Source organism: Aythya marila, assembly GCF_965140915.1.
Source record: "Aythya marila genome assembly, chromosome: 1".
Classification (NCBI taxonomy): domain Eukaryota; kingdom Metazoa; phylum Chordata; class Aves; order Anseriformes; family Anatidae; genus Aythya; species Aythya marila.
This window is the reverse complement of record NC_139042.1, coordinates 24,463,549-24,488,703: the sequence shown is the minus strand read 5'-3', so window position 1 is coordinate 24,488,703 and position 25,155 is coordinate 24,463,549. Positions and strand designations below refer to the sequence as shown.

At 33.5% G+C, this 25,155-nt stretch overlaps 1 protein-coding gene across 7 annotated transcripts in view; it reads right to left on the bottom strand.

Moving 5' to 3' along the window:
• Positions 1 to 25,155, bottom strand: part of NBEA (neurobeachin) — a gene marked incomplete at its 5' end in the record, with an annotated part of 512,607 nt that overhangs the window by 346,353 nt on the left and 141,099 nt on the right. For all 7 annotated transcript variants that reach the window (XM_082765401.1, XM_082765407.1, XM_082765402.1 and 4 more), the window contains 8 exons: positions 2,827 to 2,935; positions 6,070 to 6,162; positions 7,382 to 7,479; positions 7,587 to 7,649; positions 8,187 to 8,266; positions 16,256 to 16,424; positions 17,230 to 17,382; positions 19,712 to 19,820. In XM_082765401.1, the coding sequence (XP_082621527.1) occupies positions 2,827 to 2,935; positions 6,070 to 6,162; positions 7,382 to 7,479; positions 7,587 to 7,649; positions 8,187 to 8,266; positions 16,256 to 16,424; positions 17,230 to 17,382; positions 19,712 to 19,820 (874 nt within the window). The remainder of the gene's footprint in view (positions 1 to 2,826; positions 2,936 to 6,069; positions 6,163 to 7,381; positions 7,480 to 7,586; positions 7,650 to 8,186; positions 8,267 to 16,255; positions 16,425 to 17,229; positions 17,383 to 19,711; positions 19,821 to 25,155) is intronic.

Sequence of the window (25,155 nt, the reverse complement as noted above, 5' to 3'; positions counted from 1 at the left end):
AATGAAGTAATTCCTGTCAGCAGAAAACCTACTGTCAGATAGTATTTACTGTTGTTTACACCATGGATATTTGTATATTACAGTAAGTAAAATCACCATGTTTGTCTCAGTTCAAAGATATAGCAGCTGTCTACAACATCTCCTAGGTCTATGAACTTCGAGACAAGTGTTGAATAAATATATCAGCTATATTTAAGAGAAGCACCAGTAAAATGCTTCAGTTTCTATATTAAACTCAATTATGGCTAAATATATAAAAACTAAACAACGATTCTGTAATTTTTCTAAACCAGCATTAAAAGTGAAATTCGTTGATTAAAATTTGCTATGAAACAGAAATAGCTTCCCTGTAAATTTCATCTGCAGAAACTGACCTAAGGCTATTTAACCACAAGGCTGGTGAAATCAGTAACTTATTCAGGTTTAAGATCCATTAAGGAATAATGGTGGGACATGTTAAAAAAGTAATACTGGAGTACTTCATTAAAAAATTGAGTTTAGGTTTATTGAGATATTGTGTATTTTGTATGCAAAAAAAAAAACAAACAACAACCAACCAACCAAAGACACATAAGACAAGAACATTTTCCAAGAACTGAAATAAGAGCAGGTATATTGTCTCTGCTATACCAGTAACTGGTCTAACAGTTATCAGAAAAAGAGACTTAAGGAATATATGACTGTAAGGGGACTCTATGGGATGCGGTACAGCCGGGGGATGTCTGTATGTGGGTTGAGGAGACAAAAATCTCCCAAACTAAATACAGATACCCAGATACACATAAAAACACAAATAATGTAATGAGCCAAATGAAATATGTTCTTTAAAGGTGTATCTCCTCTTCAAATAGAACTAGAGCTGAGATATGTTTTCTAGAACCACATATCTAGTTATTCCACTCAGTCTAGGATACTGTCATCAGATTCAATTGCTCTTTCTACCTGCTTGTGAATCATGGAATGGTTTGGGTTAGAAGGGACTATAAATATCACTGAATTCCAATCCCTGCCTGCCACAGAAAGGACACATTCCACTAAACCAGGATGCTCAACACCCCATCCAACCTGGCCTTGAACACTTCCAAGGATGGGGCATCCACAGTTTCTCTGGGCAAAATATTCCAGTGCCTCACCACTCCCTGAGTAAAGAATTTCTTCTTAATGCCTAATCTAAATTTATCCTCTTTTAAGTTTAAAGACATTACCCCTTGTCCTATCACCACATTCACTGATAAAGTGTCTCCAGCTTTCCTGTAGACCCCCTTTTGGTACTGGAGGGCCACTGTAAGATCTCCCTGGAGGGAGAACTCCTTCTGCAGGCTAAACAACCCCAAATCTCAGCCTCTCTTTATAAGAGCCTTCTGTTGGGGGCCCCCGAGCTGAACACAGTGGGGTCTCATGAGAGCCGAGTAGAATGGGGAAAATTACCACCCTCGACCTGCTGGCCATGCCTTTTTTTGACACAGTCCCAGATATTAGGGTACTAGGTCTTCCAAGTGTAGATTGCCAGCTCATGTTGAGCTTCTCTTCAATCAACATCCCCAAGAACCAAGAACATCCTCAGGGATGTTCTCAATCCATTCTCCTCCCAGCCTCTATTTGTGCTCAGGGTTGCCCCAACCCAGCTGCAGCACCTTGCACTTGGCCTTGCTGAACTTCATGAGGTTCACACAGTCCCACTTCTCAAGCCTGTACAGGTCCCTCGGAATGGCATCCTTTCCCTCCAGCTTATCAATCACACCACACAGCTTGGCCTCTTCAGCAAACTTGCTGAGGGTGCACTTGATCCCACTGTCCCTGCCACCAACAATGATGTTAAACAACACCTGTCCCAGCACTGACCCCTAAGGAACACCACTTGCCACTGATCTCCACCTGAATATCAAGCCAGTGACTGCAATGCTTTGTGTGCAACCACCCAGCCAATTCCTGACCCATCACATGGTTCATCTATCAAATCCATGTCTCTCCAATTTAGAGACAAGGATATCACGAGGGACAGTGTCAAATGCTTTGCACAAGTCCATGTAGATGATGTCAGTTGCTTTTTCCCTATCCACCAATGCTGTATCCCCATTGTAGAAGACCACCAGATTTGTCAGGCATGATTTGCTTTATAATGAAGCCATGTGGGCTGTCACCAAAAATGTCCTTATTTTTCATGTGGGTTTGGACCAACTTCATGTTTATAATATATAAACTAAATTGTGCATCATCAAAAATTACTTTTCTGCAAGAGGCTGCTAGACATTTAAATGTTTCTAGGTCACATTTAGTTTCCTCAAAGAGTATCTGTTACATCAAAGTGACTGTGTTAAGTTATCATCATATCAACATGGCTAGTTAAAAAAAGAAAAAACAGCACTTTTCTAAATTTTATTAACTTGAAAAGAATTTCACCAAAAGGGGGGAAAAAAAAAAAGTAAAAATGGTAAAAATGCATCTCTTTAGTTCTAGCACTCTAGCACTCTCTAGTTCAAACAATTTAGGAGTATGGGCCTGCAGGCCTGCAGTAACCTTATTGTTATTATTATTTTTGAAAGTGATGAACAACTTAAATAGCAGGATCTTTTCCACCACCCATTGTGATGCTGTAAATAAAAAGTTTTATTAAGAATATACAAAAATATCCAAAGCATGGGAGTATAAATTCTGAGCCAGAGTCCTTCCTTAAAATAAAAAAAAAATAATAAAAAAATCTCAAAAGTCTTGCAAATCAGGATATTGCAAACCCCAGAGTGTACAAAAACGCTATGTATACAAAAATGTAATTAAGCCATACGTTTTACAGTAGAGATTACAATCTGTATGTTTAATAATTTTTACCTCATAAAGCGTGTTATATGTTGTAACTGTCACTGTATTTGTATGCAGCATCAACCTTTCTCCAAGAAGAGTGAAAAGACTGTGAGTATGCATGATTTCAACCTTTCGCCTGAAAGAGAAAACAAAAGTTCTATGAAAATGCCAAGCATGCTGAAAATTTTCAAGTAAATGCAAAAACACTAAAGTCAAATATTTTGATGTTGTACTAAAAGTTCTAAAACCTGTTCTTCTGCATATATTATGAATTAAACATCATTTAAGGTATTTCCTGATTTGAATGTTATTGTAGTAGTATATGAAGATTCACAGTAAGCAATACTATATTTGGGATTTATTTTTTTATTTTAAATAAAATAAAATGGCACATAATTCTCTCATTCACTATGATCCTGAAAGCTATGAAATTCAAATTGATTGAGGGGAATTTTACAGTCAGGAACAAGAAATACTATAATCTTAAAAAGCAGAGAAGAAAGCAGCTCACATCAGTGAATTGTATATATCCTCAAACACTCTTCATTTTTAATTGGATATAGAATTAAAAATCGAGTACTTATTGTATATTGCATCATTACATTTATCTACTGCTGTAATAAATACAAAATAAAGAATAATATTCAGAATAATTAACAATCTATATGAAAGCAGCAGGACAATATGAAATAATACTTAGTAAAGTTTCCTAGTTAAGCTAAGAAGTACCCTTTTCATGATTGCTGATGATAACACAGGCTTAAATCACACAGATTCATTCTAGAATTTTTGAAATGAATACATTATATTTAAATCTTCAAATAACCGCAAAAGAGTGCAGCAACATGTTAAAACAGTGTCTAGTCTTTGTCACACTGAAAGGAGTTCATAACTTACGAGAAAAACTATGTGTATTCAACCTTGCAAGCTATGATGTGATGAATGGAAGGTAAAAATAATTGGAATACCTATGCTAGTTACACTTAAACCAAATTTTGCTTTGTAGTTACCTGATCTGACTTACATAATGTATGAATTCTTGTAAATAATAATAATAAAAAATCTTTATTGTAAAGACACTCCAAAACTGGTAAGACTAATTATTAAGGAAAAAAATGTTAAGAAACACCAAAAATAGCACATGTTAATGTATTTTGTAGCTCTATTTTGCTGTATTTGAGATTAGATATAATTACAAGTAGAAAATTATAAACATACAAGCCTATACAGTCCTGTTTTAAGAGGATTTAAATGTGCGGATAAAAAGTAAAAATCTGGCTGTAACTGCCTTGAAGCAGCAAGGACGTAGAAAATGAAATGAATATTATTCTGCCTACTGTTAAGGTTAGGCAAAGTGGTCTGTCATCACAGATCACAAACAAAAATTAAGTACAAAATTCAGAGTTTCATCTTGTCCAAGTAGCTAATCATCTCAACTCTTTGGTTAATCTGCAAAGAAAATCTACTGAATGGTAACTGTGTATTATTTTGGTTCCTTTTTTTTTTTTTTTTTTAAAATTTATTCATTGGTTATTAATATTGTATTGGTTCTGATTTCATAAATTATAACATCTCTTTATGCAATTCTACTTTAGTGCATTAAAGTAGAATGCCAAAAGAATGCCTGTTTGCTGTGATATAAAACAGAATTTTATAAGTTGTTTATAAAATGTACGTGGTTTACAATTTTGCAATTTCTTAGAATTTTCTGTATTTGACTACAATTTTATATAGCTATGCATATGCACACATATATGTGCACAAATAGGCACACCTCACAAGCATTAGTTATAAGATATGAAAATGGGAGACATTTTCAGTTGCTGAAATCTACCTAAAATGTGAACGTTCACAGATACCTAGGACTCTGCAGATTTTTATTTATTTATTTTTTTATTCAAAGTAATCTAATATTCAAAGATACCTTGAAAGATGCACAATATTCAAGTGGATTTGAATGACTTCAATTACATGACAAAATAAGATTTTTTTTTTTTAATTGTCATGTTAAGTAAGCACTTTCACTGAAGAATGGAAACTCCACAGATACATACATAATTACAAAGAGATGCTCAGGATCAGGAACAGAAATCTCAGCTTCTGAAAAATCTCAGTTTTTCTTTTCTGTAATGTTCTGCTCAGTATTTGCTATTCAGTTTACTGCATATGCAATAAATGATTTGAACAAATGTACTTATTTGGACACAGGCCTCTGTGCAAGTTAAACCTTTATCTGGTGTGTCTTAATTCAACTCCTATGAATTTGAACCATTTTTAGTAAGCAATGTTTGAAAAGCCCTTTGAGATTCTTGAATGGACTATGAATTTGCTTTATCAATTCCCAGAATGCTCTTTGGTTTGCTGGATCCCATGAGAAAATCCCATTTGGGAGTATGTTCTCAGCTGCCTCTCAATTACACTGTCATACTTTATTGATCTTATGGAGAAAAGCATGTATAGCAATACTGCACTCTGTCTGGAGTCCTAGTTTCTTTACCTTCTGAGAAGGTTTTATGTGATGAAGTCTACAGTAAAGCACATTGCTAATTTCCATCCTGCATACTATCCCACTGGAATATCTGCATACAAGAGGAAAAGTGATCAGCAGCAGGTTACATAGCCCTGCATGATTTTCAGTTTTTTCTTAACACCAAATAAGGGAAGATGAGACTAAGTACATCTATTTTGTGACACAGATCATTTTAAATATGAATATTTCTTACTTCCCTTGTTGTAGAGACATGATCTTACCTCATTTTTTTATGATCATTTACTTGCTGTTTACTTTTTATTCTGAATCATTTCCATGTGAATAACACATTATATTTAATTTTCCCCATCAGTTTGAAGGTATTTTTAAAAGTACAATCCTGACACACGTATTGCAATCACACTGAAAATTTGAGCAACAAATTTTTGATGACAACCATGTTTCCTACAACCCTTACCTGAATGTGTAAGAGAAATTTCTAAAATGTATTTTTGAAAAATGGTTTTAGATCATTTCAGTGTTTAATTTTCAACATATCGTATATTTGGTATATAAACACTATATCTTTTCAGATGTCATAATAGTAATGAGTTAACTAGAAGATCAATTTTATCCTAATGCATAAAGGTAACAAAATGTGCAAATGATTAAATGGGAAATGTAACAATTTTATTCTATGTCATTTCTGAAGACTGTCAAATTATGCAGAGTAATTATGACAAAAAGGCATAAAGAACTGTGAATTTACACTACTACAATAATTTTAAAACTACACTTACTTATGGCCCAAGTGTTTGAGAAAATATCCAAGAACCTTCAAAGCTTGCACCCATATACTCTCACTTTTGGAAGCCAATAATTTATAAATTACTCTAAAAAAAGAAAAACAAATTCACAAGGTTTTTCATTTTATTACCGAACATCACACATACAGATTGTATTTCACTAAACAGGAATATCTTATAGGGAACTTACAACACTAAAACCCAACAATTTACATAAAATGGAAGGGTATACTGAAATCACCAAGCACAGGATAAGAATTTGATTACAAGCTCTTTAGGTTAGAGGCATGGTGCGTTTTCATTCAGTTCAATGTTTCATAACAGAAAGAAAAAAACTTTCCTAATAGTCTTCCCTAACTAGAAGAAGAAAATAAAAGCCTGAGAAGTTATAGCTTAAGACAAAAGGAAAAGATTGGAACACAAAGTTACACCAGGGTGGTTTCTTGAAATACCTGGATAGTACAGAAAACAAAAATGTGGTTTGTTTGTTTGTTTTTGCTATTTTGCTATAGAACTATAGATAGAAAACTGATAGAAAAGTCCTAACTTTTCAACAGGTCTTCCCTATACTTTTGTTTCACCTAGCGTTGCCATTCAAATAGTTTTAAATACAAGTAGTATTATGAAGTTTTAAATATTTTATAGAACATACTGTTTGAATTTATCAGTGATAGGCATTTTTTCTTCTATTCCTCTTGTATTTTCCAAAGTACAATGCAAAATAAAAACCTATAGTAAATATTAAATTATTACCATTAAATTTATTAATCTTGGAAAAATCCTGTATTACCACGTCAGGCAAAAATCCAACCAACCAAACAAAAAAAAACACACCCTACTTTTCTGGCAATTATCAGATATTAAAAGTATGAACAAGCATATAAACATATAAGTTCCACAGACACCTTACTTTTTTTTTCAGAGAGAATTTGAGAGATTAGGACATGATTTCTCTCATTTTCCTCTTCCCCAAATTATGTAAAACATCAGAAGACAGAATATTCAATGATTCTGAGATAGATACTTGGCTTTTTGATGTATCTTGTTAATTACATATTCTATTTGAGATTGAGAAATAAGTACAGCAGTACATTTACCTTCAAATGTGATAGTGATAACCTCAAGGGGAAAATTTTAGTCTCAGAGCTATCCAAAACCAGTCTGTTTTTGAAAAAGTTATATACCAAATTAATAAAATTGTACTTTGAAAGATCAGCAGTTGTGATATTTGTGTGAAACAGAAGGCATTTGGAGAGTGGTAATACTGCAACTACTTTTAAAATATTTTCACACTTCACTGTCTTACCGTATCCCGTTTCTCTGATCAAAAGCAGGGATCATGGATGCTGGATGTTCGGACATTAGTGCCACTAGCAGCTGCAGCACATCATGAATATTTTCATCCTGTATGACAAGACCAACGTTACTTGACAAACTAACCTCAACAGCAAGCTTCCCACAGATCTGATACAAGTGATTACAGTAAAAGATAGGTAATTACAGTAATGTACCTCATGCATTGTTAATAAGTAATTTAATATGCTCTGCAGTTCATCTTCTTTCACACCTCGATCCTAAAAAAAAAAAAAAAAAAAAGAAAAAGAAAAAGAAAATATGAGATTTTTTTTTGAGAGAAAATTCGTTCTTTAAAGCATGGCCTAAGAAAACTTGGACTGAGTCAAGTAATCCTACGAATTTACTATGTATACTTCAAAGAACTAAATTCTCATTTTCACTACATTCCTTTTCCGTACTACAGTGGAAATACAAAACAGCCTGAAGTCAGGCCTCTATTACTGCTAGAAATGATTCTCATAGTGTGGTGTTTCGATGGTATCAGCTATTACTGCCACTCTTCCAATTCCTGATGCTCAACCAAAAAAAAAAAATAATAATAATAAAAAAATATATATATATATAGCTTAGTTTGGTGAGGTTAATAAGAAATATTGTATGCATTTACTGCCTTTATGTCTGTCAGAATTATGTGCATCAATTAAAATTAACAACCAGAAACAGATATAACTCCTGATAGGTATCAATTATTTACTACTGTGAAAGAACCTATATAACAGATATTAATGGTTTCCATCTGTTATTGACTGTTTTACCTTAAGAATAAGTTGTTTCAGAAACAGAAGCATAAATGCCCTTAGTGATATGATCTCTTTCTGTGAGGGCCGAGGACCATCTGGAAGAAGCAAAACATACCACATTTAAATATAAGTTAACTCCTCTAATGAGTGCACCTTCTTCAGTTCCTACAACAGATCTCATATTATATTCATTATATAAAACTTTCAGAATAACATTTTACGACACAATGCACCTTGAATGATGTTTCATTTTTGAAGAAAAAAAAAAAAAATCCAGATATATTTTTTAAACAAAGACACAAGAACACAAGACACTGCCCTTCAGGGCAGTAATCAGATCTTGACTCACACAAGTGAATTAAGGTATAGGCTTTGTAGGATCATGTTCTCATACGATCCAGGAGATACAAATCTGAATATAGACAACCAGTCTCTTTATTGACTAATTCTACTCAACTGTCCCAAGGTCAGTGCACAATTCAGGATAAAAATCTAGTTCTATTGACTATATTGAATGAAATTCCACTGAAAACAGTGCAAGTAAGTAGTATAAATAAGCTTAGAAGGGTATGAATACAAAGCCAAATCTCACCTAAAATTTTTGATGATAACTTGGAATAACTAGCCCACTATGTTAATGCCATCAGAATGAAATCCAAAAAAAAATGAATTAATGAAATATTAATGATGGCTATTACTTGCAACAGAAACAAACAATTTAATTGAAGAGAATTAAGGAGTCCAAAAAATAAAATCAATTTAAAACAGAAAAAAAAAAAAGTCAGCAATCCTTAATCCTTTAAAAACTTTGTTTGTAGAAACACATTATAAAACCAAATCTAAAGAAAATAGATTTTCTTTTAAGAAAAGCAAGAAGCAAAGACTTAGAATAAATATATTCATTTGAACTTTGCTATACTGTATATTCCATTCTCCCCTTTCATAAATGGCTAAGATTGAACTGGAAATTTCTTTGTTAAATTCCTACTTTTCAAACAATATGTGTCATACACAGTCATAAATTTTGCACAGTGAAAATCAGTGAATCCTGATTTACTTTTTCATTAACCATTTTATCTTTTGCTGATAAACAAATATCAAAACTTAATAACATATACATCTCAGTAGGATTTCAAATCCAGTTAAATCCAAAATTGTAATATATGCATTTATATATTAAATTTCGGGCTCCACTCTTCAAAGTGAAGTCACTGCTTTACATAGCTAATTCAGGAAAGTGCTTGTTGCAAACTTGAAGATGAGTTGTATTTGCTTAGCAAGGAAGAAGAAACAGACTAGTTAATCCTCTCAAGTTTTCTTCCCTGTTTCAGATGGAAGAGGAGTAGAGTTGAGTAAATTTCAGAAAGAAGCAAATAACTTTCAGCTTTCTCCCCATACCATCATATGTCACAACTGTAAGGGTATTGTTGTAAAAATCTCTTGCTTAGGCTTTGAAGCTATATGAACAGTTTTCTATGAATACATTCTAATGGCACCATGAAACACCCACTTCCTGTTGTAAAAACATAATTGAATGTTTTGGTACTAAATGCACTACATTAAAAACTGCATGTGCTTTTCTGGCAATGGTGTTGCTAGCCAACAGCTATTTTTTCCCTTAATTGAAATGCAAAATCTAACTCCTTTAACTGCATCACAGAAATCTGTGTCTTCACATTGCCTCTGCCTTCCTACACCTTACCAGGTTTCATAACAGAAAATATCTGAAAACCATGCCTAAAATCCGAGGTGTTTTGTCTTTCCTGAAAGACTGTAATTATGGAAACAGAAAATGGAACAATAAGGCAACAGAGAGCTCTACAAAGCCTTCTTGTAACAGAAATTTCAAAGGGTGGATTAAAAAGAGAATATCCCAAATTGGAACCTCTTCAAAGATACCTGAGTTTCATAGTTATTCACATACCCAATAGTTTCTCTGGAGATACAGAAGAACCCTTTTGAGTTCTTCAACATGCAAAAGACACAAAAGGAGTTCTTGCTTGCAGGTTATATGCCAAGCAGACTGAACAATGCTTTTTCTTTTTTTGCTTTTGTCCTCCGTTACTGTTTTTTCCTTGTATTTTAATTGTGTTTTGAAACTTCATTGCCTTAGAATCAGAAAAATAGGGAGAGTCTCTACTCAAAAGACTTCATTACTTTGAAAATTAAAAGAGGACTGGTAGAGAAAAATAACAGAGGCTAGAGAAATTGAACGCTAGGTAAACCAGTTAGCTACAAGTACTGGAAGAATGGTCTGCACAGCATTTTGCTGTACTATTTTGCTGTACTTCCTAATTTCAGGATTATTTCACAGGTTTCCATTTAATGTGGTCTTCAAAAACAAGTCATTTTTTCCTGCCACCTATTTATAACTGGCAAATGAATCAAGAACAAATAATTAAACAAAACACAACAATAAAATAAGAAACTCAATTCCATAGTATTAAGTGGAAAACTTGCTTCCTTTATGTACATGTACATCTGAAATGTAAAACTATCAAGCAAAATTATATTAAAAAATGTATCAAGTATCATATATGTATCAAGTATCTATACATTTTGAAATAGTGTTTCTAATACTTGAGAAGGAAACAAAAAAACATAAATTTACCATAGTGAATTAAGAAAGAAATACTAATTTGAAATATGAAAGCAATAATGAAAAAGAAGATAGAAAACCAAATTTGAAACAAGCATTTGAGTTTTTAAGTAATTCAAAATGTTTGCATGTCCTGTTTTATAAGCTGAATTGCAGAAGAATCAGGAGGTGAACTTTCACTTTTTTTTGAGAAAAAATGTTAGTCAAATAAGAGGGTATACTAAACTCAGTCAGTACAGAAAACACACCCAACTTTGTGCTTTATTAAGACAGGAGAAAGCAATAAAACTTCAAAGCAGAAAAATGTCTGCAGGTAATAGTAAATCAAACTGCTAATATTAAAATGTGTTTCGATATTGCTGTGTAAAAAATTATAAATGTATACAAGAAGAAAGCATTACGCTATTAAAATGTCTGCATGAATAAGCTTACTTTTAATATGATAGCAAATTATCTGAAAACAGTATAACATGGTCAAATTTCTGATATTGGCATGATTTATATTAAAGTTTCTTTCAGATTTGAAAGGTCTTATTCCAAGTTAGCTTAAAGCTTCGGATGTCTCTGATAAGGAAATACTATATTTCATTCTGATGCGCTGGAAGGAAGGGATGCCGTCCTGGACAGGCTCAGGAGGTGGACCCATGTGAACAACATGCAGTTCAACAAAGCTACATTCACGGTCCTGCACTTGGTTCAGGCAATCCCAAACATGAATACAGGCTGGGTAGAGAATACATTGAGAGCAGCCTGAGAAGAACTTGAGGGTACTGGTGAATGAAAAACTCTCCATGAGCAGAAATGTGCGCTTGCAGCCCAAAAAGCCAATCTTATCCTGAGCTGCCTCAAAAGAAACATTGCCAGCAGGTTGAGGGAGGTGATTCTCCCTCTCTATACTGCTATATTTCAGGTGGTGTCCACCTGAAATACTGCATTCAGCTCTGGGGCTCCCAACATAAGAGAGACACAGACCTGTTAGAGTGTGTCTGGAGGAGGGCCACAAGGATGATCAGAGGGCTGGAATATCTCTCCTATGCAGAGAGTCTGAGAGAGTTGGAGTTATTTAGCTTAGAGAAGAGAAGGCTCAGGGGAGACCTTATTCCTCTCTACAACTACCTTAAAGGAAGTGGTGGGGAGCTGGGGGTCAGCTTCTTCTCACAGATAACTAGTGACAGGACTAGAAGGAATGACCACAAGTTGCGCCAGGGGAGGTTCAGGTTGGAAATTAGGGGAAATTTCTTCTCAGAAAGAGCAATCAGGCATTGGAACAGGTTGCTCAGGGAATTGGTGGAGTCACCGTTCCTGGGGGTGTTTAAGGAAAGGTTGGATGTGGTGCTTAGTGGGTAATATTGGTGGTAGGGGGATGGTTGGATCAGATGGTCCTAGAGGTCTTTTCCAACCTTAATGATTCTATGATTCTACAACCTTATAGTGGACTTCTAGGCCTTAAAACCTAAAGGAAAATTGGGGAGAGACACTTTTTCAGGGAGTGATGTGATATGACAAAGGGTAATGGCTTTAAACTAAAAGAGATTAGATTTGGATTAAATATTCAGAAGAAATTTTTAAATCAGAGGGTGGTGAGGCACAGTAACAGGTTGCTCAGAGAAGCTGTGGATGAACAATTCCTGAAAGCATTCAAGGCCAAGGTGGGTGGGGCTTTGATTCAGTGGTAAGCTTTCTAGTGGAAAGTGTCCACTAGACCACTATTCCAACCCCTTGGGTTGGAACTAGATGATCCTTAAGGTCCTTTCCATCCCAAACCATTCTGCAATTCTATGATTTTCTCATATTGTGATATTTTTCTGTTTCTCACAGTAAAACTACCACTCAGTAGGTCTCATTCTTTCATTCTGAAATATCAAATGACACTTTTGAGGCAGCAAGTCTAATGTTCACATCATTGTATTTTATAAGCCTAAATTTCTTGCTTCTACAAACTTCTCTTTACACACTGTGTTACTTTTTAATGAATGGTAAACTTGCAGACAATATGTGGCAGTAGTGGCTGCATGCTATTTAATAAAATCAACACAAAAACAACATCCTGGAACAGTTAACTTCTCTGATTTATTAGGACTGGTGAAGTTATGAATTGCTGAAAATGGAAGTGTAAAGAAAAAAACATAAGGCAGCTTTTAAAAGCTTATCTACAGCTTTTTCTATTTGTAGCATTCTAAGATCATGAGCCTGAATCAACCAGATTTCCACATCACATTGGCAGATTTCACTTAATGTTAAAAAAATGGATGTCTGGAGAAGAAAAGTAATGAAGTAATATAATATCCAGTCAATCAAACATTTTGAAAAGTTTTAGGGAATTTTATCAATCGATGAAAGTAATTAACGTGTGTTCAATAAAACAACATGAAATTAAGTTAATATGAAATGAAATTTAGCAACAATCATATCAGAAATTAATATGTTTCCACAGTCATTTGATTACAAGTTATCATAATTATTACCCTTGTGCTAGTTAGAAGCAGAAGCAACCTGTAACATAATAGCAAAAAAATCTTACTGTTGATTTGCTGATACAGTGCCATGTCACTGATCTTCTTCCCTGGCAAGCCAATATGTTCAACTCAATACAATGAAAGTCATTTTTAGATAGGAAATACTACACAATACAGCTGTATCAAATACATAGGACTTTCTGCAGTCTAAGCAACAGGGAGGAACAAGGAAGAAGTTGAAATTAGCCTCGAAGAAAGGTAAGTTTATCTGGAAATCTAGCTGACCAAAGGAGGAAATTCTGATCTATACATATTTTGAAAAGGTGCATGGACTCACCATATATAAAATGCCTTCCCAATTACACTGCACAGGCCTTAGTAATTGTGATTTTTGTTGTCGTACCACTACACCAAACAAACAGTAATCTGCACTATCCAATTACATTTTAGAGAGCTATCTAGTTGTATTCTTACAGAAACAAATGTGCCTAGTCTGGAATTGACACAAATGAGAAGAGAATGTACTACACCCTTAAAATACATAAGAATTAGAGAAAAGATAGGGAAGTAAAAGAGCCATACGTATGCTAATTCACAGTAACTGATTCATTTTTCATTCTTAATTTTGTGTCCTTGTGTACCCCATGCCTTCTGCTCAGATTTTGATGAATACATTATATATTTTTTGTAGCTACACAAGTGGCCTTACAGATATGAATACTCAAAAGATACAGCTCACTGCAGAGAGGCAGATCTGGGCAAGGAAAAAGCAAGCCATATCTCCCGCAGAAAGAAATGTCACACAATTTCCACAAAAGAGCAAGCCTAGCCATAGGGAAGTCTGTAACATGCAATACATTTCCAAAGTGTTGTTAGGAACTAGTATCATGATGCAGAACTACAGGTACTCTTTAACTAAAATAAAAAAGAAACAAACAAACAAACAAAAAAGAATTAGAGCAAAAAGTAGACAATATAATCAAACTTGCAATCTCAAACTAATTGAGCAATTTTCCAGATCTCTATCTGGATGTAAATGTAGCTGACATCTGGAAACTTTACCTCCCAGCAGCTGGTCATTCAACAGTCACAAATAACAGTGTGTTTATAAACTCATCAGCTGGGCATCTAACTTCCTAATTCCTCTCTGAGCTCATTTCTGGTTAGCTTGCCTGGAGGTAAAACTGTGCCTAAGCAGCACTGCAGTGTAATCTTCATCAGGACGTCACAAGCACGAGGCTGGAGAGTCAGTCCTACGGCAGGATTCAGCTAACCCTACTTGTAGACATCTACAGTATACTTGGCTTCACATAAGACCTGCTTCTAACCTTCCACTGAAGTCAGTGGAGGGCTAGTCAATATAGCCAATAGAGACTAGAGAGCAAACACCTTACAAACCAAAGAGTCTGTATTGACTCAGGTCAGGATTCAGTTTCCTAAACGTACATTCCAGTGCAATTTGACACACCATAAGGTATCTAAGATATCTACACATTGCTAACAGTGAAACACAGGACACATGCATCTTTCTGCAGCAGACCCTGGAAAGGAAGTAGGATGCCCCACAGAGACTATAACAATGCTCGAAAGCCAAATGCAGGCAGCTGAATCCATCATATATTCCTTTGTTTATTATCGGCAGACATCTAGCTCAAATTGAAACACCTACTTTGTAGGTACTAAAGATGAATGTGGCTTAATTCCGTTTGGGCAGAGGGAATACAGAGTCAGTATCAGTGGAAAATACTTTTTTATCATTCAAAAAAAATAAATAAATCCAAGCTAATTAAGGAACAGCTGCAGTTAATTTTCATAATCTGATATTACAAATTTTTCATTCAAATGAATAGAGAACAGAAGCGCAGTGTGCTTTTGTTAGGTATTTTTAAAGCAATTTTTAATTATTCTATGAAGAATATAGTTAGTCTGACATTATACTGTGAGATAACTTTGAATGAGGTCCCAGCTCTATTTTTTTTATTTTTTTTTGTTAATAATAAAAACGGTAGGAACAATTCTTATCCTAGATTAAGCATCCTCAGACAGCTATTCCTGTGGGCCTCAACAAGTTATAATTCCACTGCTTGTGAGTATATATAAGAATTGTTCCTTCAATTTTTATTTATTCACAAAATAATTACATAGAGCTATGAACATAGCTCCAATAATAGAAGAATTAGCCAATAACTTATCTGTATTCAGATTCTTAAATATTTGCATATTTGACAGCACTACTGCATCTCTCAGTTGTTCAATTTTTCAGCATGACAGTAATGTAGTAACAGAATAAAGATAATTAATAACATTCTAATATCAATTATTTTTTAAGAGACTTTCTGCCAAATCCTCCCTTCTTTACACAAGTAGTCTGCTAAATGTAATGACATTACAGCTGGAGTGTATAGGATTACAATGATTTGATGCTCTGGTTAATACACATCTGTTACATGCAGCATTTAGCCTTCATGTATTATCATATTTTGTTGTTGCTACTGTTTAATGTTTCCTGAGCTAGACGAAGCACCTGACTATAAACAAAGTTAAATCAATCTCTATTTTGTAAGGACAATATTATTGAACTGGAAATCTCAGTAGTAAGAACCAGAGGTTTCCACTCTGTTTTCAATGTCACTATTAACCCTACAAATCAATCATTATGATATTCAAACCCTACAAAACTTTGTTTGGTATATGAGATATACAACATTTCTTCTTTGGTACAGAAGAATCAGTGATTTTTCTGTGTTTTTAAAGTAGCCCCACATAACACTGAAGACCAGAGTAAGAATCTGTTGGGAATACACAAACGTAAAGAATGGTGTGAGTAACTTGCTTGTCAGAGTTTTACTAAAAATACTTGTACAGTCATTGTATTGTTGAAGACTGGTACTGATTATTGTTGATTACTTACCTTGTCTATATTTTATTACTTTCCTTGTCTATAAATCCAAGGAGCTTTGACAAATTTACATCATAAACCTTGCTATACAGGAAGTGTTTATAATATATTTCTTATGCATGGTACTTACCTAACCCTTTAGGAGTAATGCCACTGCTATCAGCAGGATTAACCACCCAGTAGTAGTATTTCAGTGTGTGCATTAACTGCAGTACTGTTCCTACTCTGCGTATAGTGTTATAAATTGTAGCAGTTCCAATGAATTCAGCTGACAAGTAGGTATACAAGGACAGCTGCACCTAAGAAATGAAATAATTATTTACATAGGTGCAAGTTAAATATTAACAGCTTTAATTTGAAGAGTTGTTAGGACTTACTTTGGATAGGATATAAAAAAATGTAAGAAAAAAAAAAAGCTTTACAGGCAGCAGAGACTGGATCTTCATCTGGAATAACCTCCAGAAACTCCTTCCAACCTAAATTGTCTATGATTATGATTAATGCAAAAATAATTGTGCTGGTTTGTATTATATTTTGTATTTTTATACTAAAAGTATATGTTTTTAGGTTTTAGGACCATGCCAGTTTTCACTTTTGTCCACATTTCTGAACTGTGATTTTTTAGGGAAATATTTTTTTTCACTATAATCAGAGATAAATGAGATTTATTTTTATAGTTTTATGAAACCAAATACATAATTTAAATCAAAAGGGAAAATGTATGTGAATGTCTAATAAAAGATAGCTTACTTTTAGCTTACAAATAAAAATACATACGCTTATGCTTTATCACTAGGAAAACAACGCAACCACTTAAGAAGGGACTGGGTTTCCAGAAACAGTATTTTGATAGAATTAGCCAGAATCTTAGGCAAGGTTTTAACTACTTTTACAAATGCATAAGACTCACTGGAGATTATAGTTAAGCAGGGGATAGACTTCTTGATCTAAAAAGTTTTTGCTATTACCATGTTCATAAATTACAAATATATATATATATATGTGTATATACATATATATATATAAAAGTCCCATGGCATATAAGAACACTACTATTTCACTTCACTTTATAAGAGTCATAACATCTGTCAAGTGTACAATTACCTTTGCAGGGGTATGTATCCAGATAGCAGGATTAAAAAGGATGTGATCACATAATTGCTTCAGCAGAGGTGCTCCATGAGACAATCCATCCAAATATTTTGCAAATGATAAAAATTGTTCCAGAACTGCTCTGGTTATATGAACTCTAGATGACTGGGGAAAAATAATCATTAAAAACAAAAGGATTTTTTTTTAACTTCTTAATTAAAATACAGCAGAAATATTAAACGATATTTTCACCAGGCTCATCTTTACTAAATATATGCAACCTCATATGTTTTTATTTCATTGGATATGAAAGGAATATACAAAAAGATACCAACAACTTATATTTCATAATAATATTTATGATCATTCTAAGGACTACATTTTATGAGTTCAAAATATTAATCAACTCAGTGTAAATCCTTTTTATTTTTTCCTTTTTTGGTTGTTTTAATACAAGCCAGTCAGCATGCTACATCATGCTACACAGTGCCTTGAGAACTTCCATCTGAAGTCCTTAGCTCTTCTTTAGTTAGTTTGTGTGTCTTACTGAAATCTGGTTTATCAACATGTAAATACATATTACTGCGAAACTTGCTTTGTTAAACATAAGTAATTAAGGATTTGGGTTCAAAGTTTCCTCAGATTTTAAGAGAGCTGTTCAACTTCATAGCATATGTTATGAAACCACTGCTAAGACCTGCTCCTAAGTAGCAACATGGCATGTGGTCTTTGACAAACTTCTTTATATACCAAGTAAACAAAAGGAACCAATAGGAAAAAAATCACTAAAAATCCTCCCATTTGCCTTCCCTACAAAATGTTCCAATTACATTTAATGCTATAAATACAGTCTGGGAACATGCAGATTTGTTATTTTTAGATGCGAAGTCCATTTGTCAGTAATACAAGTTCAGTCTGGATATTGAGTTTCCTTTGGCTTGTACATCACAAATCACAATAAACAGTCTGCAGCTAATAAGAACAAACAGGTTATTTTGATGTTCATGTCAGAAAATGAACAACAGATAATTTACAAATAATAAAATAGAGCCTGACTGGGAAACAAAAGGTTTTTTTTCCTGACGTGTGCCAACTGAACAGAAGCATATAATGAAAAAAATAAAATACATCTTTTTAAAAAACTTCAACCAAGGCAAATATAGCATTAAAAAACAAGCAAACAAACAAAAAACAAATGTACAATGTACATTTATTTGTACATATAAATGTACAATGTATTCAGTGTGTGTGAACCACAGTGCTCTATTCAAGAGCAAAGGACTCCATGTGGACTCACTGGCCTGCCTGCACATAACATACAGAACTGGAGCTAAGAGCTTTGTAAATTCATTCTGACTATATATCACAAGAAAACCTACCACAGCAAAATAAAACAAAAATGAAAATCTTACAATAATCCTTCAACAGTTTAAATCACACTTATTTAGTATGGAAAACATAGATGCAAAGAGAATAATCTACTTTCATATAATACTTCAATGAAGGTAAACTCTTTCTCTGTAAGAATGTATTTTCCTAGGTGCAAATAACATAGGCATCAGTATAAGAGAAATTATTTATAACTCCTCTTTAAAATTCAATACATTTTTAAATGCATGATTATCATAATTTAATCATTGGAGAACACAAAACTATAAAGGTAACTCCTCAAATGATTGTTATTATACTGATCACATATAATATCAGCCACTCGAGAATGTCACAGCCATAAGATTCAACTGTAAGAGTATTACTATTTTAATAATATTAAAACAAACTACTGTCAGCTGTGCATAATTACAGTAACTGGATCTCATAAGGTTTTGGGGCCAGGGAGCAGATAACATCTGTCAGGTAAGCATCTGAACTGAAACTCAGCTTTGTGATAACTGCTCAACATGTCTAAAAACAAATAAGCAAAGGAAATGCCACTTGCAACTGTTTTTTTCATAAAGAAAATTATTTTATAGCTTTTTTCTTCAAAACCCAGATCAACTACATCAACAATTTCAGAAATAAGCCACAGAGGACTAACTTAATTTTTATTAACACACACAACAAAGAAATGTAAACCTAAATTATTGCATGTCTGTGATATGCTTGTACAAACTGGGAACGATACAGGTTGCCTAAAAGAGAGTTTAGGGGACAGAGAGTGTAGAAACACAAAAGAAAATACATTTAAAGTGATTCACAAACAGCTCTAAAGTAAAAGCATAAATTAGGTAAACAGGATCCAAAAAATTGCTTCTTTCAATATTGGAAGATAAGAGACAAATAAGATTAAAAACAAAACAAAACAAAACAAAACACACACACAAACAAAAAAAAACCAAACAACTCCTGTAGACAACTTAGAAGAATTACAAATAAAAATGTCTAAAACCACAGATATGTTTTATTCTACCAGCCTTTAGATTTCATCTAAATGATGAAATACAAGAATGGCAGTAGAATACTAAGAACAAAGAACAAAACAATCAAAAACATATACCTTTTCGAGGAGGTAGCCAATGACTAGAAATCCTTTTCCACCAAGCATTTGTTCTTGCATGGCTACTGAACTCTTAAGAAGCTCAACCAAGAAAGCCAATAGGGTAGCGCTGCATGTAAAGAACAAGCATTTTTCATGTTACAAATACAGAAGAATCAGTCTGTTGCATTCCCAATATTAACCAGCTATTAAATGAACAGAAACAGGCTTAAAGTGGTGAACAATTCCTTGAAAGAATCTAAATCTTACATTTCTTGTTCACAAATTTCTCCCATGGTTGTTCACATATTACAATGGTAGGAGTGGGAGTTATTATTATAGAAGTGGAAAAATATTTGTTTTAGCTTTCCTGATTTGATCGGAATTATCCCAAGTTTTTAAGTATCTAGTCCTGCAACTTGCAGTTCTAACCAAAGGTCTTGCAGTTGGCAGAGGCAGGAGATGAAGACTGGGATCCAGCTTATGATTCTAGAATGATGCAGGCCAAAGGCTGTGTCCAGCCATCAGACCATCCAGACTATGCTAAATAGCAAAATATGCAACCCCTAGGTATAAATCATCATTCCACACTTTCAGTTCCTATAGACACTACTACCATGGAAATGAGGACTCAAATGGCTGAACATGCATGTGGGCAGCGATGCCCAGCACAAACCACAGTGTAACAGCAAGGTGAAGAGCTTCCATCATACTTTCTCAGGACCAAACATTAAAATTGTATCTAGGCCTCACCAAATAAAGGCTGAGAATCACTTTTCATTCTTGTAGGAATGCACAAAAAGACTCAGAGCAGCAAGGAAGTCACCCAGCAGCCCATCCCAGTTTCCCAGATGTGCTCTGATGTGCTCAATATCCATGAGGTGTTAAGAAAGCACCAGATGAGAAGGTTGGAGGCAGGGGGGAGAAATTGAAAAAAGTGTTCAGTTTAGAAACTGGAGAGATATTAAAGACTTCAGGGGACAGACTCATCGTCTGGTGAAACTATGTTATGAAAACCAACAAACAGAGGGAATATATGGCAGATCAATTCACTGTCAGAGAAAGAAATCACGATTGGTTCTTGTGTAGTGAGAGGGAAACAAAAATATACTCATTTGTTGCTGAAAACCCGGAGGAGAAAAAAAAAAAAGTTATGACAGAAAGAAAATATTTTAAATTACTTTGAAATAGCTTAAAAAGATAGGTGATGGAATGCACTATGCTGACTTACAAATGTAAAAAAAAAAAAAAAAAAAAAAAAAGTAATTTTCCCTTTTCTAAGAATAAAATATTTATAACGATTCCTAACTCTTAAAAGAAGTATCTGCAATCATGAAGGTTCTCACACACAGGTACTGGCCAAAGGCAAGGGTGAAAACTGCAGCATTTCCAAGTATGAAAAAGTGAATTAAAGAAAATGACCAACCTACATTTTATAAATTTCAATTTTACATAGGGTATGTAGTTAGCAAGAAGTTCTATTTCTCTCCAAATACAATCTTTTACATTGAAATAAATGTTAAGATTGGTTAATCCGTGTCATCACCAAAACACAATTAATGTGCTGAGGAGAACAAGATGTATTCTATTTGGTGAGAAAGGCTGGCACGTGAAAAGTACACAGTGTAGGCCAACTACATACTGTGAACATGAAACAATGCCTTGTCTTGTTTCATTGCTGACTGGTCACAATAATCGGTCTAAAAACACATATAGAATTCTCCACAAAGTGTCAGCAGTAAGAGAACACAGATAACATCCATTTACAACACTCAAAAGCATTTATCAAAACAGTCTGTCAAACTGTCACATCAGTTTCAAAACAGGTTATATACATCAATTTTTTCTTACCATGACAGAAAATTCCTATTGTATTTGTCATTTAAAATGAGACATTCATCACTTTTACTACATGACAAGACATAAGTAGCTCATGTAAAGCCTTGAAGATTTATACTTAGAAAATTTAGAAGTTGAACAGATCAAAGAAAACTCCAAGATCCAATAAAATTCCATACTATCCTATTTTATGAGTAACTTTTAGACTTAGAAGGACAAAAATGCATAAAATTAAGAAACAACATACGTTTGTGGGATTAAGACCAAAATTACAATAACAAATAATATTAAATTTATATTGAAAATCAAAAATTATTCTTAAAAAGGATTTTAAAGATTTTTATAGCATGTGAACACGACTAGACTTATGTTTGGAATGTAATTTCTGTGAGTGATGTTCCAGAAGCCTGTATTGCAATTTATTTGTCACTCCTATCAACTTAAATGTAAACTCATGGAGTGGAATTATACTTATCTCATACTAACACAATTTTTACACAATGGTTATAAAATCTGATAGGACAACACAAATTCTAAGACATCTTAACAAAATAGGTTTTCCATCTTTACTTCTTTTTAATTATGCAAAAAATACATCAGTTGACTGTGAAACAGTCAGTGGCCTGCTTTAACCATGCCACAGAAACAAAAAACCACAAGCTGGTTCTATACAAGGAATAGTCAATCAACATAGTTTTTAATTCAGATACAGATAGAGCCTAAATATCATTTTGAAGATTTTAGCCATTTTTATGTGGGATATGACTGAACTGATTAATCCTGCCTGTCCACATTAGCTCTGTACAGAGCTAACGTAGCTGTCACTGCAAAGTGATGCCAATGTTTCTACTTTCAGGGAAATGTATTAATTCAGACAATAACTTTGTGAATGTGCTACGCCTTTTTCTAAGGCCAAAATTGCTTTGAACACCTATGAGAAACCCGACATGCAAAGACACCACAAGCCCGCACTACAAGCAGTAACTCTACCTATATTCTTCATCATTCCACATTATCCAAGATCACCATCACAAATAATAGAATTGTAGTATATACTAACTCAAATCTTGGGATAGCACATGTGAATGCATTTTTACACCTTCAAGTGTATAGTAAGATCAAAATGGAAGGGCTTTTAAATTACAATTGCACACACAGTACCAAAGCTAGTACTACCTGAAGAATATGATCAAAGAGACAGGCAGAAAACAGATTACATGCTTAGTCTGATTTATTTTTTTTTTTCCCCAGAAATATTGCTTATACTTGTTTTGGGTGAAACTTCTTTTTTTTTGGAGGAGGAAAGAGGGAGTTAAACTGTACTAAATAAAGGCTGCTGAATGAAACAATATTTTTTATGTTATGTTATCTATACTTTATACTAGAGAGCGTTCAATCTGCCTGCAAAGACCCAACAGTTAATTCTCAATGCTTTCCCCGATGTCTTCAGAACTTCTCCTTCTCTACATACTCAGACTGACCTCATCCAAACACATAAGTATACGTATTTTATATATATATATGTAGCAATAAATGCTTAATCACATAATGAATGTTTTCTCCTCAACATTGCATTCTAACAATTTAGTCTACCTGCCTAATTTAGAGGATTGTATCCAGAAGTTTTAACATATTTCTAAGGATAGTCAATTTATATCATCATCTTGGAAACTGAAAATAAATTAAGATTTTAAATATAAAAATCTTTATCAGCAGAACCAAGTTGTCAAAATTATGCCTTTTAAAAAGTTACTGTTGACACAGGGGAAATAGTATTGGTTAGAAGACTGTCTTCTAAGATGAAAAATTTTTCAAACAGAATTTAACAAACTTACCAGTAACTAAAATGCATCGGATTGGTGCAGGGCTCACATTAAACTTGCAAAATTCTGTGCATTGCCATACAAAATTTCTCTCCATTCTTGCCTATTTTCAACTCCCCTAGATACAAAGGCAAATATAAAGGATACTTCAGCCCATTCCTACATCTCCTCTATTCCATGCCCTGCCTAGAAGACATCAGTTCGTCTGCAGTGCAGCTAATATATAGACACACAATGAAAGTATGTACACACACCAACTAAATGAGGCAGAATTGTGATTTCTTCTACTATAGGAAAATTCAGGATATTTTTTTCCAGTTTTCCATTACAAAGTAAAAAAAAAAGTTTCAAACCAAAATAAAACTACAGTATTTCCAATGATTATGACACCGCTTATTCCGTAATTAGTGTGTTGTACAGACAGTAAATCACTGGGATAATGTTACATAAAAAAAAAGAAAAAGAAAGAGAAGATTAATTACATTATTATAGTATAGTATGTTTCCCCTCTTCTTGTGAAGACAAAAGAGAAAATAAAATAATCAAAAAAGAACAAACCACAGAAGGACAAAATTGGTGTGCAGAGCATGCACTGTCTGACTGGAAGATGTTCTTAAGATTGCTTTCATGTTTATACACATTCATGATATTTGTCAATACCCTGCCTTACAGATCATTCTTATGTTCATTCTTAGTCATTCTTATGACACACACTGTGAGGTTACAAATACCACCTAGCTTCTTTAATTCACTCTAAACTATATATATAATAAAAATAACTATTATGTTTCAATAATTCACCATGAAGTTGACATTGAAATGTGTCAACACTACAATCTGCAGTCAACAGCCATACAGTATTGCTCCTTAAATAGCAAAATATATTATGGTAATTCACAAAAATAATTGATTCTGTAGGTAACAGTCCTCAAATTCCAGAATTTTGAGGTAAATAGAGTATTCTTCCTTCCTTCTTCATTAAAAATACGAATAATTAAAAACATAAATATATATTTTGTTTTCACTCTCCATTTATGTCCTTGGGAATTTTAAAGAGCTTGTGCAGATTACAAGTCACATGGTTTATGAAGTCTTTACTATGACAATAGACAAAGAATCTTCTTTGTCAACTTCTAAATTGGCTGGTGATTCCCAGAAAGAGAAAATTATTACTTTTTCATGGAGCTATTGAGCAATTTAGTTATTGAACAATTTAGCTAAACAATTCTTATGAAATAAATTTTCATTTTTTTTTTTTTGTTGTTGTTTTTGTTTTTTCGTTTTTAATGAACAAAGCATCCTATTGGGAACATCAGCCATTGCATATATTCATAATAAGTCAGGTGGCAAATACTCTTGGAGAATAAGTGAAGTGAAATATGCTTTTTTTTTCTTTTTTTTTTTTTCTTTTTTTCTTTTTCCCCTTCAGTAAGACATTGAAGAGACCAGTTTCTCTTGTCTACTTTTCTATGAAAATTTTCTCTGAAAATTTTACCTATTTTTTAAATATCAACTTAGAGTGTGTGCTATAAAATTATTTGGATTTTGCATTACAAAAAGCAGATTTAAGTAAGCGTGTGGCTATAAATATCTAAGTATCTTAATAAATAATAGATGATTTAACTTGAAGATGCTATGTAAAAGAAGGGTGCAGGAATTTGTTGTCTGATTATCTTTCGGAAGGATCCTTCATAAACTAATTCCATCTTATTTCCAGCTTCTACAAAATAAGATAAAGAGATTATATGATTAACTCCATCATAGGCTGTTATGTGATAACTCTTGAAAACTAATCTTTGCATA